The sequence below is a fragment of the Phragmites australis genome, chromosome 13, assembly GCF_958298935.1.
Source record: "Phragmites australis chromosome 13, lpPhrAust1.1, whole genome shotgun sequence".
Taxonomy (NCBI): domain Eukaryota; kingdom Viridiplantae; phylum Streptophyta; class Magnoliopsida; order Poales; family Poaceae; genus Phragmites; species Phragmites australis.
The window spans coordinates 16,519,086-16,536,864 of record NC_084933.1 but is presented as its reverse complement, the minus strand read 5'-3'; the positions used below and the strand labels follow the sequence as shown (position 1 = coordinate 16,536,864).

The 17,779-nt window shown below is 42.9% G+C and overlaps 2 protein-coding genes across 2 annotated transcripts; both read right to left on the bottom strand.

Annotated features, from left to right (window-relative positions):
* Positions 1-3,232: 3,232 nt before the first annotated feature.
* Positions 3,233-7,155, bottom strand: LOC133889245 (glucan endo-1,3-beta-glucosidase 14-like). Its single transcript, XM_062329742.1, has 4 exons — positions 6,796-7,155; positions 4,487-5,517; positions 3,979-4,131; positions 3,233-3,539 (listed from the first exon to the last, which is right to left on the bottom strand). Exons 1-3 carry the CDS (start codon positions 6,872-6,874, stop codon positions 4,075-4,077), a joined length of 1,167 nt encoding a protein of 388 aa, XP_062185726.1. The 5' UTR covers positions 6,875-7,155; the 3' UTR covers positions 3,233-3,539; positions 3,979-4,074.
* Positions 7,156-9,169: 2,014 nt separating this feature from the next.
* LOC133889044 (uncharacterized) lies at positions 9,170-11,599 on the bottom strand. Its single transcript, XM_062329482.1, has 2 exons — positions 11,523-11,599; positions 9,170-9,800 (listed from the first exon to the last, which is right to left on the bottom strand). The coding sequence occupies exon 2, from the start codon at positions 9,781-9,783 to the stop codon at positions 9,322-9,324; it is 462 nt and encodes a 153-aa protein (XP_062185466.1). The 5' UTR covers positions 9,784-9,800; positions 11,523-11,599; the 3' UTR covers positions 9,170-9,321.
* Between the last annotated feature and the right edge of the window lie 6,180 nt (positions 11,600-17,779).

The following is a 17,779-nucleotide window of genomic DNA, read 5'->3' as shown; positions in this document are numbered from 1 at the left end:
AAATAGTCATCAACACATGCGCCTACATAAGCTAGAAATATTTTAGAAAATATATGGATAATAAAAGTTTATGAAATGTCCGTGATTTAGGATTTAGAGGTGACTAGTATGTGTATATTGACCATATTTCCTTGGTATATTCTTCACTGAATCAGAGTCTTACATAAATTTATTTTTCTTGTTTTTTCTCACATTCATGATATTCGTTAATATGATTGTGGGCATCTGTCGGAGAATTAACTCTTGTCGCAGGGATCCCGAGAGACCCCTTTTTAGAGATTTGGCCGGGGGATGATCCTGAATAAGTTCGCCGGAGAGATAAATGAGAGTAAATGCAACGGCCGGTGGATGGGGGTGATGATCTAGTGCAAAGAGAAGTAAATGCACCGGAAATTAGACAGGTTCGGGCCGTACAGGGGCGTAATACCCTATTCCTGTATGGATGTAATAACTATCCTGAGGAAGTCCCTCAAGGATATGCTGGTTATAAAAATATTTGTCTAACTAAGAGCTTGAGGCCCCTTGTTCTTGGGCGGGGACTATGGTTCGGTTCTTGGTGCTTCTGTGTTCGGTGCTTGCGGTCTCTCGCTCGATTGCTTGTTCGCTTATGGGTTGTTCTTTCTCTCTATTCGAGCCTCTTTGGATGTCTTGGATGTATCTTGGGTCTCGGATTGGGTTAGGTTCTCTTTTGGGTCCGAGCTTCGATCTATCTTTCTCTTCTGTGCTGCCGGCCCTTTTAAGCACTCGCCGGCTGTGATATGCCCCAAACGGGAAGGAGGGGGCACAAGTTCCAAGATGCCATGACTGAAAAAGGCGTTATCATTTCTTCTGGGTGAAGTGACCGAGGGTGAAAAAATGCGGCGCACGCCCGGTCACCTGTCACCATAAACGCCCTAGCAACAGGCGCCGTAGAGAGGACCCACTGGGCAGCCACAGAGCAACCCGGCGTGCCCGCCCTGTCTTGTTCCTCTGCCACAGTAGGGTGGCGGACGGAACGCCTTGATCCTAGCGATGTTATCCCAAGACACACCGGATGATACGGGACGGGACCCGTGCAATTAATGGCCCCACGCCTCTCTGCCAAAGCATGGCAGGGACTGACACTGCGGCGGGAGCAGTTGGGGATGTCAGGCCACGCACGCTCATTAAATGCGACCTCGGGCCTCTGACTGATTGACACCTCATCGGCGGGCCCCTCAGGGGCCTTTCTGGTTCGTCGGGGCACCGAGTGCTTAGGGGTACTGTTCACCTCCCCGAGCACTCTCTCTCGAGAATGCCTATCCTTGCCCTCGGGGTACCGGGTGCTCGGGGGCACTATTTACCTCCCCGAGCACTTTCTCCCGAGCACTCTTGCACGAACCTTCGGGGAACCGAGCGCTCGGGGGCTGCCACGTGCCGCCCCGAGCACTCTCTCCCGAGCACTCTTGCACAAATCTTTCGGGGAACCGAGTGCTCGGGGGCTGCCACGTGCAACCCCGAGTACTCTCTCCCGAGCACTTTCACACTGACCCTTGGGGAGCCGAGCGCTCGGGGGCTGCCGCACGCACCCCCCGAGTACTCTCTCCCGGAACTTAGCTCTTCTGATCGTCGGGGGACTAGGGTGCTCGGGGGTGACCGGGCACCTCCCCGAGCACTTTCTTCCTGATACTTGGACTCTGCGGATCATCGGGGAACTGGGGTGCTCGGGGACCGGGGACTGTGGCCCCGAGCACCTTCTCCCAGGACTTGAACTTTCCTCACCCCGCAGGAGGGACCTCGCGGGATGGTGACACGTGGCGGATGGCTAGCCGGGCCTCGGGACTCAGGGACCCCCGGTTCCAGATACACCGACAGCATCCATGATGTAATATTTTCTTTTTTAGTTTGTCTTTGAACTCCAAAGAGAGACATAAATTAATGTTTAGGTGACAAGTATATGAAACTTTGCAAGACAACAACATTTTGAGTTAATTTTGTTATAATTGTAGATATGGGTAATTTAGAGGCATGTATTTGGTTTCTTTTGGTTAGTTTTTTTTTTATAATTGCAGAGGTGGTAATTTAGAATCAATTATTGGGCTACTTCGCGCTAATTTTTTCATAATGTCAGAGGTGGTTAATTTAGAAGCATGTATTGGGGTACTTTGGGTTTTTTTTCATAATAGCAAAGGTGAGTAACTTAGGAACATGTTAAATCTAATGGTTATTTTTGTTATTGATGATGATTAGAGTCTATTAAATCGATGGCCGGATGTTTTATTTTTAAAAAAAGATATGAGCACCCATACTAAGTCTAGGATTCAAATCTAAGTGAATAGGTTCCACCATAAGGATCATAACCCAAGTGACCTGCTCAGCTCACATCTCGTGGTGCCTTAGGTGTGCAGGAACTCATATATGGATTCTAAAAATCTCATTTCTCTTGACGAACTGAGTTTCATGAAGATTTAATAAGATCGTCTTATGGACATGTTTGGTTGCCTGTATGGCCTAGCCTGGCTCGTATCTAGTGAGTTAGGCTCATTTGAACCAGGCTGGATGCATGTAGTCTTATTTGTTTGGTTGTCTGTATGTGCTCGGTCTGGCTGAGAAGATGTTGGGTCTGATTGCATCTATGAGTATATGTTATATAAGATTGAAATAAAAAAGCAAGTTAGAATAATATTTATTTTATATAAACATACTCTATAGTACTTAATTTATCATATTAAACCTCAACCCATGTACCAATATGAGTTGATACTCACTAATGATACACTAATCATGTCATAGCGCAGCTTGGCTCGAGAGAAATGTGGATGAAATCTGTTTCCCAGGAGTCATAATAGTGATTTTGCATCGGATGAGCCTATCCGAGCGAGCTATCCCAGCAACCAAACACCATGTCCTTGCATGCGGCGAGTCTGACCAGCCCCATCTAGACTACCAAACACGCCCTATGTGCATCACAATGTTACAGCTGCGGTAAGGAAGAATAAAAGAAGAATAAAAACACGATATGCTCTGAGGTGACAATTGCCAGTCTTGATATGAATTACTCACTTTAGTTTAAAATAAGTGTTATTTTAGGTTACGTATAGTCAACTGTTTTAAATTTTGACTATAATTTTTTTTATATATTGAGTTTAGATATTTGAAAATAACACTGGTAGATTTATCTTAAAAAATATTTTTATAATAATATATTTTTCCTATATTTTATTAATATATTATAATAAAAAATAGTAGTCAAAGTTATATTTTGAGAACCGTGTTGATATCTAAAATGACACCTTATTTCGGACCAGAGGGAATATCTGCTGTCCATTCGACTGATATACAAATTTACAGTTGCACAAAGAAGACATCTCCAGAGTAAATCAAGACAAATTCTATCAAACAATGTGTACATTGGCCATCTATCGCCTCCAATCTTCAGTTAGTTCTACTTTTCACTATCAGTGCGGAGCCAAATTCAGCTCCTGGATGCTATAAAAAAAAAATCACTCCAATTGCCGGGGCTAGCCTAAGTCTGTGATGATCAAAGTAATTGTTGGCAATGTTCTGCCTCTGTAGCTTCCCTGATGGAACACAAAACTTGGTTAGTTCTCTGAGCAAATTACCATGCTGGATAGACGAAAAGAATCTATAAAGATTACACAAGCTTATGTCCCTAAAAATAGTTGCTCAAGTTAAGGATTCGCCAGTTTACTCCAAAAGATGATATAAATCAAAGTTCACCGGAAAACAACGTTTCGTACACGACTATTTGATTAAAGCTTTTATGGCACTTACTCTACACAGCAATTGGTCAAAGCTGGTTTCAGAAATGTTTCTTAGCAAGGCACTAAGTAAAAGTATCATCGGCCTCACCAGTTTGGTTGGTTCCTACTACGCATGGTAATAGAAGTTTGAAGGATTATATTAGTTCTACAGCCATCATCATAAAAGGAGCAATCACATAGCCTCGAGGATTTCATTTCAAGAAGATCGTGGGAATATACAAGATAACGCTCTTACCTTGTGAATCTGCTAGTGGAATCGTTGCAGCAAGAGACCCCCAAGGCTCATCACTTCCTCCATCAACTTTGCTGCAGTGGTCAACAATATATGCTCTCAGGATAAGATGAGAGTGATCGATGCAATGGAGATCAGGGCAAGCAAATGAACCGCCTGCAAAAGACGAAAGTGATGCACACGGTTACTTGTCAAGTCTCGGTAAAGAAGAAATGCAAAAGAGAAAGACTTGGTCATTAGAAACAACGGAAACTTTGCGCGGCAATGCAGATATATCAACCTCTTTTGACGGTTAGTGGAGAGTTCTATTGCCATTTTCACAGCCGGTGTCACTAGCATGTGAAAAAGCATGGAAGCGATGTGATGGGAAAGGGTAGGCAACGTTCAGGGACAGAGACTTTGCAAGAATTAAACTTGCTTTCAGTAAGACAGTAAATTAATCTACGCACGACATGCAGAAAGTTTGTAACCAATCTGCCGAATTCGACGAAAGAAAGACCGAAGATCATACCTTTCTTGTGCCTTCTGATTCATCCATCGGTGGAAGGTAGGCACGCAGCCCGACGTTGTAAACCGGCGTGCCATCGGGGTAGAACAACCCGTAGTTCCGTTCTGAGGCCGGCCCTGGCTTCAGGTTCTCATTGAACAACGCAAAGACGTAGACGTCGATAGGCACCGACGGCCTCAGTGGCGTGCCTTGCTTCATCTCTATCCTCTGCAGGAGGTTTCCGATATAGATCCCGGCGTACTCCGGTGTCGCGCCTACCTCGTCGGGATCGCCCCTCGACGGCCACCCGGTCTCGGAGATCTTGACGTCGATATCAGTGTGCCCTAGCGCTTGGATCGCAGCGTAGACCGAGTCTATCTGAGCGTACAGCATGTTGTCGTAGTTGAGCTTCGTGTTGGGGTCGGTCACTCCTGCGTTGGGCTGGAAGAGGACGTACTCCAGTGGCACGCTGTTGGGGTCGGCCTTGTACGCGAAGAACGGGTAGCAGTTGATCAGGAACGGGGACTTGGTCATGGACAGGAAGCTCAGGAGCGGCTGGATGTACGGCACGACGTCGGGCCGGAACGCGCCGGCGGAGGGAGGGTACGAGCTGCCCATGATGTCCAGGGAGTGCGCCGTGGTGACGTTAACGCGCCCCTGCAGGCCGAGCGCGGTCAGGGCCTGGTACACGGACTGCATGGCCGGGAGGAGGCTTGCCTTGAGCGCGGTGTCGGTGCCCTTGAACACCTCGTTCCCGACTGTGATGCAGGTGATGCGCGTGCTGGGGAGGTACGGCTGCACGTGCTGCTGGATCCACGCCTGCGCGGCCGCCGGGTCCACCATCGCCGGCACGTTCTCGTTGCCAATGCCGACGACGAACTCCACGTCGGTGTTGAGGAACGCGCTCAGGACGTAGGGGTCCGCGTCGTAGAGTTTCACCTTGCTGACCTGCATCGACCGGAGGAGCCATGACACCCGGGACGGGGAGGGCAGGTTATCCGCGATCTGCCCGTAGTTGATGCCGATGGACAAGGCTTCAGCTCTCAGCACTTGATCTGCAATTGCTACAGAGTTAGCAGTTTTTGACACTAGTGTTCTGTGTTCATTGAATATGGACGTAACTTCACGTCCTGATTCTGATCATTTGAAAACCTGATAAAAACACTAATAAATGTTCATAACATGAAACAGCATAGAACATCTGGTCAACAAGAACTCAATTGTTCCCGATATACTATTACCGTTCATCGGCGCTGACATCTATACAGTGACACCATTTTTCATTTCAGTGCCCCAGTAAGGGTTCATGAAAGGTTCAAACTGAAAATAAACAATCAATCTAAGTTGCATATCTGCACAACAAAATCGTAGTTAACTACACGATCCAATGTGAGTTCTGGTCCACGTGTGGTCATGTGATTGGGGCGTCCTACCGAGAATCAAGCCAATATAATACCATGTACGTTGTCAAATACCTTTCAGTCTACATGTTCTTAGTTTATCTCTCTTCCAGTGGCCAAAAGTAATCAAAAAGTACATCAGATTTAGCTGGCGACTACGAGTGAAGCAAACCACCCTAGCTTCCAGACAAAGTTTATGGAGGAAGTTATGACAGCTCAGAACCAGATCAGATGCACGTCACATTGGGGCCAAAAGGCGGCAAATATACTCATTTCTTAGGTAAATAACGCGAAAAAAAAAGACTTCGATTAGAATTTAGATTTGGGAGATGCCATCTTAGTGGGCGGCCTGCCTTACGCCATGAAGCACTTCGGGGACCATGTGATCTCACTAGATATCCGTTAAAAGCTTAGATAAGATAATACTGGCAAGTACACCTAATAACTACCATTTTGCAATAACGCATAATCTACTACAATTACAAAAACAGGTACAGATGCTGCCTCATGAATTATTCCTTATCGAGGCAAAATATAGCAAAAATGCATTTGAGAATACCCAAAAAAATAATTTGAAACAGAAGAAGTGCTATCAGTCACTTCATTGTTCAAAGATTAATGATGTGATGTACTAAGGCCACAAGGAGGATTTGAGCTTAAATGGCAACCAGATAGTGAAACCCAAATTCAACGCCATTTTTACGACAGAAAGGCCCATTGCGGTGAAGTCTCAACTACTTGAGAGCCCAATCACTTACTTACGGACTTGAATTTTCATAGGAAAATAGCATTTCTTAACGTATTGATTTCAACAGTACGAGTACATATGTGTATTTTGAGAGTTGAAATCCCAGCACAATGCATTTGGGCTACGGATCAGCTAACTGTTATAGAAATCATACATGAGGAGGCAACAGATGGCAAGGCTCTCACCTGTCAGCAGGACAACGAGCACGACGACGAGGAAGCAGGACGGCGGCCACCGGGTTCCAAACCGCCCCGCCGCAGCCATGAACACGACGGCGGACGCAGCTAGCTCGCTCCAGCCAGGGAGAAAGAAAACCGACGACCGGCTGAGGAGGCGGCGATCGATCGAGACGGATGAGAACCAACCAAGGAAGGGCTCGCTTCAACGGCGGGCTGCTCTTCGATCGATGAATCCGTCTCCGTCGAGTGCTCGCGCGGCGAGAATGTGCGGGCTGCGCTCTGCGTTGCTTGTGTCTGGAGAATTGGAGCGCGTGGGTGGCCCTGGCTTGGCGCTATTTAAGCAGCGGGGAGCCGGGGATGGGAGTGCATGACTGACCGGGCGACAACTGACAAGCCGTGTGCCTAGGCTAGCTACTGCTGTTAGCTACGCTACGCCACGCCACACCGCGCCGTGCCGCGTACTCGCGCGCGTCCGTCTTGCGCGTGCGCGCGGCCGTGCAGAGCGAGGAGGCTGGTCTATATAGCTAGCTACTAGCAGGCGCCAGGCAGGCAGGCGGGAACGAAAGGGAAACCGAGAGGCGCCCGGCCTGGAGAGTCGGGGCGAAAACGGAGGCATATTTCCCGTCCGCCCGTCCGACTCAAAGGAGTAAATATAAGATATAATAATAATTATTCAATATTATTTAATATTATTCGTGTCTGACTTTAAATTTGATAAAAAACAATACGATACAGGATAACTGGTATCCATCTGAAGTATCGAATATTATGTATTACGAGAAAACCTATTATGATTTTATTTAATATGATAATAAGAGAAAATCTATTATGATTTTATTTAATATGATAATATATAGATAGATTATCATATATCTATAGACAGATAATAATGAATGATCTTTTTTTTATATATCAGCGACTACCCTTTTTATGCTCATTTTGATTGCACATCTATACTGGTTAATGTGATGTGTGGGGATGCAAGTGAAGTAAAAAAATTTCATCTATCTGACTAACCAAAAGTTTAAAAAAAATATAGAATATGATACAGGATAAAAAAATAATTATCTGATACTATTCGTATCCGACTCTAACTCTAACTCTAGAAAAAAATATAGAATATGATACACAAGGCAAGAGGCGATCGACGGGATCTGGGTGGGGTGGGTCCGTGGGTGCGACCACAAGAGGCGCGCGTGTGATCTGTGACGCCATTCCGACGAGGCGGCACGTGGATCGGGCCCACACCCAACTACATGGGCCTTGCACAGATCTAGCTCGCTGTCGCCCCTTTAGGCCGATTGCTGCCCAGGGAGCTGCGCATTGGCACACACAAAACTCCGGTGTGTACGAACTTGCAGTCTTTTACTATGTGTCAAGTTTGAATCTGTGTTGGTGATTTGATGGGAGATATTGAGTTTTTAGATCTTATTCGGACAGAATTTGGGCCTAGATTAATGGTACGATGAGTAATACATCTTATGATTTATGGAAATTAGTGATATAAGTTGGTAACAAATAGGTAATTTTGAACCATTATTTTTTTTTTTTCTTAACTTAATTAGGTGAGAATAAATTTTTAATTTATTTTTGAGTTTTAGATCGAACTAATAACCCAAAAACTATAACCTACATGTGCACGACATCTATCTGAATCATCTTCCACTTTTCAATTAGCACGTCTGATTCGACACCATTACGTTGCAAATCTCCTTTTCAGCCAGTTCATCGTCTTTGTTTGGTTCACTTTTGTCTCTCCCAGTCACCATGGACAGACGGTCGCTCCACCTAACGCTGATCGAACATCCGGTCCAGATACACGCGAATCCATGCATACTCTGTATCGTTCGAGCACCACTCCTTTCTCTTTACACCGAGCCACAAAAAACCTTTTTAAAGCTTCAGTTTCATCATCCGGACCAACCAACAAATACCAGCCAAGAATCAAGATCACAACGAATTCGGAGTCCAGGAAAAAGCGCGGATCCTCAGGTCTCCAGCAACCGGCATCTCCTCATTTTGTCAAGATCGCACGAACCTTAATTTTTCCAGTATTCATTTGACTGACATGGCCTTCAGTACCTGTCGAGTAGCAGTCAAAGCATCCAAATTATTGCGAGCTACCGGCCGGCCTTTCGGCGACGTAATCACCTGTTGCCTGCATCGCAGTGATGCAGTGCGGCGCCAACATTCCTGAAAGCTCCATCCGTTTCTTTCCCATGGACGTCGCCGGAACGGCGGTGAAACTGAAACCGATTGGTTGATGCATGCAGATGCAGCACCAGGCCGCCGTCAACTTCGAGACAGACAGGCTCGAACAGGTCCGAGATATCCATAGAGAATAAACACGGGAAGACATCATCCTAGAACGTACGCTTGTTCATGCCAAATCAAGTGGATGACGACGATTAAGTGAGTATAGTTCTAGCTAGCTGCTACTACAAGCACAAGTGCGAATCACAGTGCCAAGAACTCAAGGTTGAATCTCAATGGAGCCATGGAAGTGGCTGATGCATGCATGGGACTACTGCCTCAGTACAGGTCTGCCTCCCTGTGCGTCTGGATGACGCAGTCGGACGTCGGGTACGCGACGCAGGTGAGGGCGTACCCGGCGCCGGCCTGCGCGTCGTCGAGGAACGACTGGTCCGACTGGTCGACGGCGCCCTCCAGGACCTTGCCGGCGCACGTGGAGCACGCGCCGGCGCGGCAGGAGTAAGGCAGGTCGACGCCGGCCTCCTCGGCCGCGTCCAGGATGTAGCTGTCCTCCGGCACGTCGATCACGCTCTCCTGTCCCTCGGGCCCGATGAGCTTCACCTTATAGACGGCGGCGACGCGGAAGTCTCGGGTTGCTCTGAAGCCGGGGAACGTGGGCATGCTCCTCGAGAAGCTCAGGTTCAGTGATTGTTTCGTGCTGTTCAGTGAAGGCAGCAGACGCACAGTGTTCAGTGGGCTGGTCCTGATGTTGCATAGAACTGGAGATGTGAAAGTTGCCATCTCTGGATGTTTGAGACCTGAAAATTGGGTTGTCAGAACTCAGAAGAACAGAGGTGATGCTACATCTAGCACAAGTACGAAAAGTCGGATTAGCACATTTGTAACCACCAAATGTTTTCGTTCAAAAAAAAAACCACCAAATGTTCACATGGTTTGGTTTTATAATATATGTAATAGCTGAAAACTTTAATTGGATCTAGCTACAAGTTAAAATATCAAAGGTAAATATTGTACGAAATAGAAGATAAAGTTCTGAGTATTACTCCAATATGGGTGCTTGACAAAATGTGATGCTGAATTGGTTAGCAGTTGGCTATACGGTTCTGTCAAGACACCAAATCAGTATTTCTGGCTAAAATGTACATCTCCAAGCAAGCGCTATTAAAGTAAAGGGTAACATCTGTTTGTCTAAGTTCGAGCAATCTTAGCTGGTAGCTAGCACTATAAAAGAGAAGCAATCCTTTCTGATGTGTCGATATAACATTATCATTTATGAAAGAAGTTTGGCATATCCATTTCAACAAACACATACAAAAGGTGGATACGTGAAGCCAGATGATCAGTGGCTGGAGTTCAAAATTTTATTTCTAACAATGGAATGAATCCTTGGCCTACACTTCCTTAAAGTACAGATAATGGTATTACAATCAGCCACCTGATGAAAAGAAATCCTCTTCCAACCAATAGCATTTTCCACCTGTTCTAATTTGGAATGGATGTGGATGATAAGTACATGACACATCTGGACCATCGTAATGAAGAAGTTTTTCCATTTCTGTGGGAAGGGGAAGCTCGATGTGAATATTTGTCATCCCCACTTATGAGACCATGGCCTTATCCTAATAATCTCTTTTATAGTAAGACAGAACCTTTAAAAGACCGACTTATATTACACAAATCCTTCGGACATAAGTAATACCAATATGAGTATGCAAGACATACCTCGCTGCACGTATTACATACGCCTGGAATTTGTACCATATCAGAGCTTTGTCACCATAACACTAATTACTCCTTTTATTTGAAGCCTACTAAGCACTCCTATGTGTTAATGTAATGGAGAACAAAAAATAATATGATAAGGATTAGTTCTTCGAAACCTTCAGTTTACTGATGCTACTGTTGTCATGAGAATTATCTGCTGAAGTTCATGTTTCTTGAATGCCTGGCTACTTAATATTGTCAGGCAACTCCTGAAAAACTCAGAGCCAAACCAACATATGGATCGCCCCAATGCTAATGTTAAGCATTCCAGTGCTCATCAGATGAGATGGCAAGAGCATGAAACGAACCGTTTCTCCTCCAATGATGGATTAGACAACGTTACAGACCACAAGAAGAGAGGAAGCTGTTCAGAACAACTGACTTACTGCACTCCTATCCACCGTTGGGGACAGTGGAGAATTGCATGCATTGTCAAAAATCACTCAGATTTGGACACCTAAATTTACCGATGCGAACAAGGGAAATTCAGGATGAACAGTTAGAGCAGAACAATGCGCAAGCAATCGGACACACGGAAGCTACGCCGCTACGGCAGTTCGAGGTCTTCACTAACTGAAAGATGCAATGGATGGCTCCAGTACTTAAATTCTGAGAGCAAGCGCAGAACAGCTCAACCGCGGTTCTCTTCGTGGTATGGTATCCCCTAGTTCCCATTCCCATCAGGCCATCACAACGACGCGGCATGCAGTACATTATCGGATAAGAGATGGATAATGAGAGCAGAGCAAGCTGACCTTTACACGGTCGCAGGAACCGTCTCCGGGGGAAGCGAGGCTACCAGGGTGAGGGAGGAGAGTGGAAAGAAGTGGAAAGAAGCGGTTTGGGATCACGGTTAAAAAACTGACGGTAACAGCTAAAAAACCGCGATAACTAAACTTCTCGATCCGGTTCGATTTCAGAAACCAAACAGTAATCAAATTTGAATTAAAAAATTCGAAAATAATAATAATAATAATAATAAAAATTCAATTTTTTTAAAAAAACTAGACACAATTCTAAGACCTTCTGTGAAAACTTTTTTTCAAAAATAATATCGTTTGCATCATATTCTATAGGGAGAAAGTTTGAAAAAAATGAAAAAAATTGAAGCGTGCGGCTCAGTTATTAACTCATGTTAAGGAAAAATTTAACATGCAAAAACATATTTTTCTTGTGTAAAACGTATTTTAAGAGAATCTTTAAAATTGATTTCACTTTATTTAGAGTTTTATTAATTTCTCTATGATTTTTACAAAGTTCACAAGCATAAAGTGAATATGTTAAGAAATAGCACTGTAATTAACTTTTTCATGTCTACTATTGTTAATTCTACGTAAATCATAGTATAAATAAGCTAATGAAAGTAGTTTCACTAATTTTTGAGGTGTGATGGGTAAGTTATGAATTAATCTAGTTGCAACACATTTACACAATCATGCATGTTACAATAACTAATTCATGAGTTCATGTATTTTTAAAAGATATAGGATCATGTAAGAAGACTAACAAAATTAGTTTCATGATTTTTGGATTAGCAAAGAGTAAACTATGCATTTAACTTGGTTTAAGAAATACAATTTCTCACAGAAAATTTTGAACTTTTTTATTAGTATAAATACTTTTATCATGTATATCATGTTACAAGAAAACCAACAAAATTTGTTTCACTTGATTTGAAGCTCAGATGAATTAGTTATTGATTTTACAAGATTGAAATAATTTTTAGGTTTTTTGTTGAACTTCACTGAAAATCGAGAAAATCGCTCGATAAATCAAGAAAACTGAGCGGTTACCGATAATATGGAAAATTCGAGAAAACCACTCAAAAATCGTAAAAACCGCTCGGTAACCGGTCTAAACTGACCGGTTACCGAATGGCTAAAATCGTAATTTTTTTTTCAAATTTCAAATTTTACTAAATAAATTTTATCCAATTTTTTTTAAATTTTTGATCGATTACTTTGGTAACCGTGAATTTTCGATTACCATCGAAGCTCGATAACCGAGCTCCAGTCAGTAAGGTAAACCGGACAGTAGAAACGCACCAGCGCAGCGTGCCACCCCAGAAATCCTTTTTCAGGCACTTTGCTTTGCTCATGCCGTTTACGTGACAGATCCATTTTTCATTTTTGGATTTTTTTTTTCATTTTTTTTTCTGAATAGTTTTTCTGATTAAATTTTTCTCAAAATTTTTCTCGTTAATTTTTTCAAAAATCTTCAGAAAATTTATCTTATAACTTGTCTCAATAACTTTTTTCAAAAACTTTTTAAAAAAGAAAAATTGCGGAGAGAAAAACTTTCTAAAAATAAAAATTAGCGAGTTACTGTGCTGACTGCGTGCGCAAAATAGCACAATCCGTGCCACCCGCATGGCACCACCAGGGCCATGCCCAAACCTGCAGTTGTGGGATCTCGCGGCTACAGCTCGGATTATGAGTGAAAACGATCGGAAACATCAAAAATTATTATTATCATTTTCTAATCGTATTTTTTTTCTTAGAAACGATAAGTCCGGAAACGAAAACATATCGGAAATGCCAGAATATCGGAAAAAGAACCCTCTGAATGGAAACATGCAGTTGTAAACCAATAATTCAGATAAAAAATAGCGAATCGTAACATTAATGCACATTCACTCTACGTGTGTCCACCAACACTTACAGCACTCAATATTGTTTATCCAATTAGCAAGTGCCCAGTTTAGCACCCAGTATAAAATAATTAGAAGTACTAGGCCGCACCATCTTAGCAGCCTCCAAGTATTACCCACGTTAGTCTATTTTAGGCTCTGTTTGATATTGTATAGTATGGATGAAGGTCATTCAAAATGCTTAGCGATATTTAGTGTTCTTTTATATCTGAGACAGTGATCCGTTTCATGCACAATATTACAAAAGGTGAATAGTTAGTAAGTGACCGTTTGACATGAAGAAACAATAAACAGACGACAAAGAAGTCTCATGTGTTCAGGCACACGCCAGTGCACATTGATGAAGCTGCTGCTCGAGACAGTGCGTATTTATGAATCTGTTGTATCAAGTGTTCCTTCATGTTACATTAATTTGCTATATCCAGTGCTCCTTTATATCACTCCAAACATAGCCACGTTAGACTCCTTATAATATTAGTGTACGTAAGAACAGATAAAGGAGAGAGAGTGTGTGAAGGAGGACTTAGCAGCCTTGCACAGCTTGCATTCATGAGAGGATTTAATGATACAATATAATATTATGCATGCACAGGAGGCACAGCTAGCGCAGTACATACTACTGTCACTGACTCTTGATAGCATGTCAGATGGAGAAGAAAATAATAACCAGACGACAAAGAAGCCTCGTGTGTTCACGCCAGTGCGCATTGATGAAGCTACTGCCCGAGCTAGTGCGTATTGATGAACCAGTTGCATCAAGTGTTCCTCCATGTCACATTAATTTGCTATATCCAGTGCTCCTTCACATCACACCACTTACTAACTATTCATCTTTTGTAATGTTGTTCCTGGCGGTGCATGTACAGCATGATGATTCTCTTAGCTATATAAGTATGATGCTACCTTCATTTCATCGCACCTTTCATCCAGTGCTTGTCTTGTATGTTTGATATAGTGCATACTTAAGGTACCAGAGTTACCTAGTACACATAAATACACAACAATGGATCAGTAGCACAGCTCATGGGCTATTTGCATCGACTACTTCGCCCATCTCAACATCATCATTTCACAAAGTTGTTGAAGGTGCATCTTTTGCGTCTCTTGTGTGTCTCCATGAATCTAGTGTAGTGTTCTCAAACACTTAAAATTGGAGGAACTATCCTTATCCAACAATAAATATAGTGTAACAACCAAAAAATTAAAATCAAGAAAAACAAGAGTTTAGAAATATCTAAAATAGATGCTATATTTTTCCTAATTTTTTCCTTTGCATTTTGGATTTTCTACATATTAAAAATTCATTCAACAATTCCCTTGAACATGAAATGAATTATTGTGCTAAAATGGTAGCCACAAATGTCACCAAACTTGTTCCCAAATCTCCTGGAACACCACATTATTTATGGTGATTTTTCCAAAAATTTTGGAGCAAGTTTGAATGGAATTCAAATAAAGTTTGAATTTCTAGAATTAAATAGAAAAGAAAACCAAACCTAAAACCCTAACTCTATCCCGGGCCAATGCCCACCTTGGCCCGTCTCCGTTCCCCCTTCCCTTAGCCCAACTTGGGCCTATCGGCCATCTCTCACTTTCCCTCTTTTGGCCCAGTGGCCACCTCCCTCTTTTTCTCCCTTTTGGCCGAGCCCGGCCATCAGCTTGGATGATGTTTCGAGAAATTTTTTGAGAAATGTAATATACCAACCATGTAGTCACAAATACGTTCTCCCATTTCTGCTATCGTTTCCAACTGGCTCTTACCATTTCCGTTATCATTCCGAAACATTTTCATTTTCATTGCTGTTTCTCCATTTCCCTTTCCATCACCATGTTCACCCCTAGCTCGAATCACGTGTGGGCCTTCTATATGTCACGTACGAGGCACGTTAGCACAACGCCGCACATCCTTCCCAACCTCCACCTTCCAGTGTAGATCAACTGTCGAAGATTAGTGCCCAACAATATATTCATAATTAAATAGGGATACCTTCGAGATCAGGGATCAAACAGAAAAGAAGACACATAATGTATACAGGTTTGGACCCCTAATTAGAGTAATACTCTTTGTCCTATGCGGATGCTATCGTATATTGATTGTCTAAGCAATATGGCTAGACCTATTACAATAGAGATGATTGTGTCTAGGCTAATATATGGTTGAAATCGCCTAGTATCTCCAATTGCTAGGGTCATGATGTCGCTTGCATCGAGTTGTGTATATGTGGATTGGTTCGTCCTTCCGAGGGTCAAGGACCCCTCCTTATATAGGTGTTGAGGCATGATGAGGACATGCCTACAATGCTCGAATTTGTCCCAAGCTTTCACGGTACCACGAACAACAACAAATATCTCTCTCTTAACTTTGGCAAACTTTGTTTTGGCTATGGAATTTCTACTCAAACTTTGTGCGGAATACTCGATATGACATAAGTGTGTGGGTGTTCGAGGGCAACCCAGAACAGGTAGACTTTGAATCCGAGTGAGTGGACGAATTCGACTTGATGGTCGAGCTTGAGTAGGGGTTGAACACGACTAGTGGTCAAACCTGAGTAGATGGTCGACTCAACTAGTGGTCGAACTCGAGTAAATGACCGAAGTGGTAAAACAACCAACCAACAAGAATTTATGGCAATGAGATTAATCCTTAATCAGTCGACCAATTAGCAAGAAGCAATCAAGAATAAACTGAGGCAAACCAGAAGCGATAGCAGATTGGACGGTTTGCAATTGTTGGAGAAGAACAAACCAAAACCCTAGAAACTATTTCCTCCACCCGTGCATCCAGTAGAAACACGATAAGAGAGATGGGATTCTGCAGGAATCAAGCAATGCACCCAAGACACAAAAGCCTCACCACACACTCAAACAACCCAATAATGGATCAACAAAGTACTCAAGATAGGATCACCATCTTGTCTGTTCTTTAGAGGAAACCCTCGACAAGAAACACAAGATAAAAATCACGTCTGATTACAAAGGCTGTCGACCCTAGGCGTATATATGGCATGCAGGCCCTAGACTTGACCTGAACCAGGCTCAGGCTTGACCAACACAATGAAGTCAGACTCGAATAGCATAAGACCGACTCATAATAGAAGCATACAAGCTCCTTTACACAATAGACTCGACTAGACCAAACCTGGACCCAACACAACTCAAACACAAAAAATATTAAAATAATGTGGCCACTTGATAATACTCCTAGTTTCACTTTCCTAATTAAACAAGCCTGATTCTAACTAACACGTACAAACATAGACTCGGTTTGAACTGTGTGCTCCTTGCTTGCTTGCTTCTCTTCTTTGCGCAAATTAATAGCCATGAATATTTTCTTGCGCCAAGTATCAGCAGCCATGTTGTTCTCTCCCTCCTTGCATTGCTTCTCAAAATTAGGGAAATAATCAAATTGAATAGGCTCAATTTGCAAAACATTACCTTTTGAAATATGTAAACCATTACACTTCAATTTTGGATGACTAATTGAAATGAGTTGAGGAGCAATGGGCTCATCATCCTCCCCTTCTTTACGCAAAGCTTTCCTCGGCTTTGAGGTATTCTCAGACATCTCCTTTTATGTAGGGAAGACCTCAACCTTCTTTGCAATATATATGCTTTCTCCCTTTGTTATCTCTTGCTTCAATGAATCAGAGGTGAAACCAAGCTGAAAGGAAGATTTACTCGGATCCTTACAAGCAATTTCAGAAATAGTAGAGACCGCTATTGAAACATCTTGAGTGATAGTAGCAGGTGCTATTATTGAATCCTTACAAGAAGTTTGAAAATAATAATTGGCACTTATTTAGAAACACTAACTGCAACTTTATCAATTTTTAGAGCATCATTAGATTCACTAGCTGTAGTTATCTGAGCAGGCATGGTCACATCATTCTCCCTCTCTTGAAGCAAATCCATCCTCGGCTTTGGGATATCGTTCGACTTCTCTTTCTTTTTCTTCACTGTAGGAAACACCTCAGCCTTAATAGCACTGTCCATCATCGGTTTTAGCACATGCTGTACACCCTTGTGCACAAAAGAATAACTATTGGATCGACCTCCATGTGTTGCATCAACATCAAACTGCCATGGTCTTCCTAACAACAAATGCATGCACTAACCAGTACCACATCACAGTCCACCTTATCAACATAATTTCCAATAGAAATATGAACTCGTGCCTTGTGAGTAATTTTCAGCGTACCAGTTTGATTCAACCATTGCATGTAGCATGGTGTAGGAAGCCTCCGTGTAGATAAAGATAATGCATGCACCAAATCTGAACTAATTGTATTTGTAAAACTGTCACCATCAATAATTAATTTGCATACCTTTTCTTGAATTTTACACTCTGTTTGGAAAATATTG

What these genes read in the sequence shown, in the direction of transcription:
- LOC133889044 (XM_062329482.1), bottom strand. Translation starts at nt 9,783, where the DNA reads ATGGCAACTTTCACATCTCCAGTTCTATGCAACATCAGGACCAGCCCA.
- LOC133889245 (XM_062329742.1), bottom strand. Translation starts at nt 6,874, where the DNA reads ATGGCTGCGGCGGGGCGGTTTGGAACCCGGTGGCCGCCGTCCTGCTTC. An exon ending in GCTCGTTGTCCTGCTGACAG is followed by an intron (nt 5,518 to 6,795) that starts GTGAGAGCCTTG and finishes TAGCAATTGCAG; the next exon opens with ATCAAGTGCTGAGAGCTGAA. An exon ending in AATCAGAAGGCACAAGAAAG is followed by an intron (nt 4,132 to 4,486) that starts GTATGATCTTCG and finishes CGTCTTTTGCAG; the next exon opens with GCGGTTCATTTGCTTGCCCT.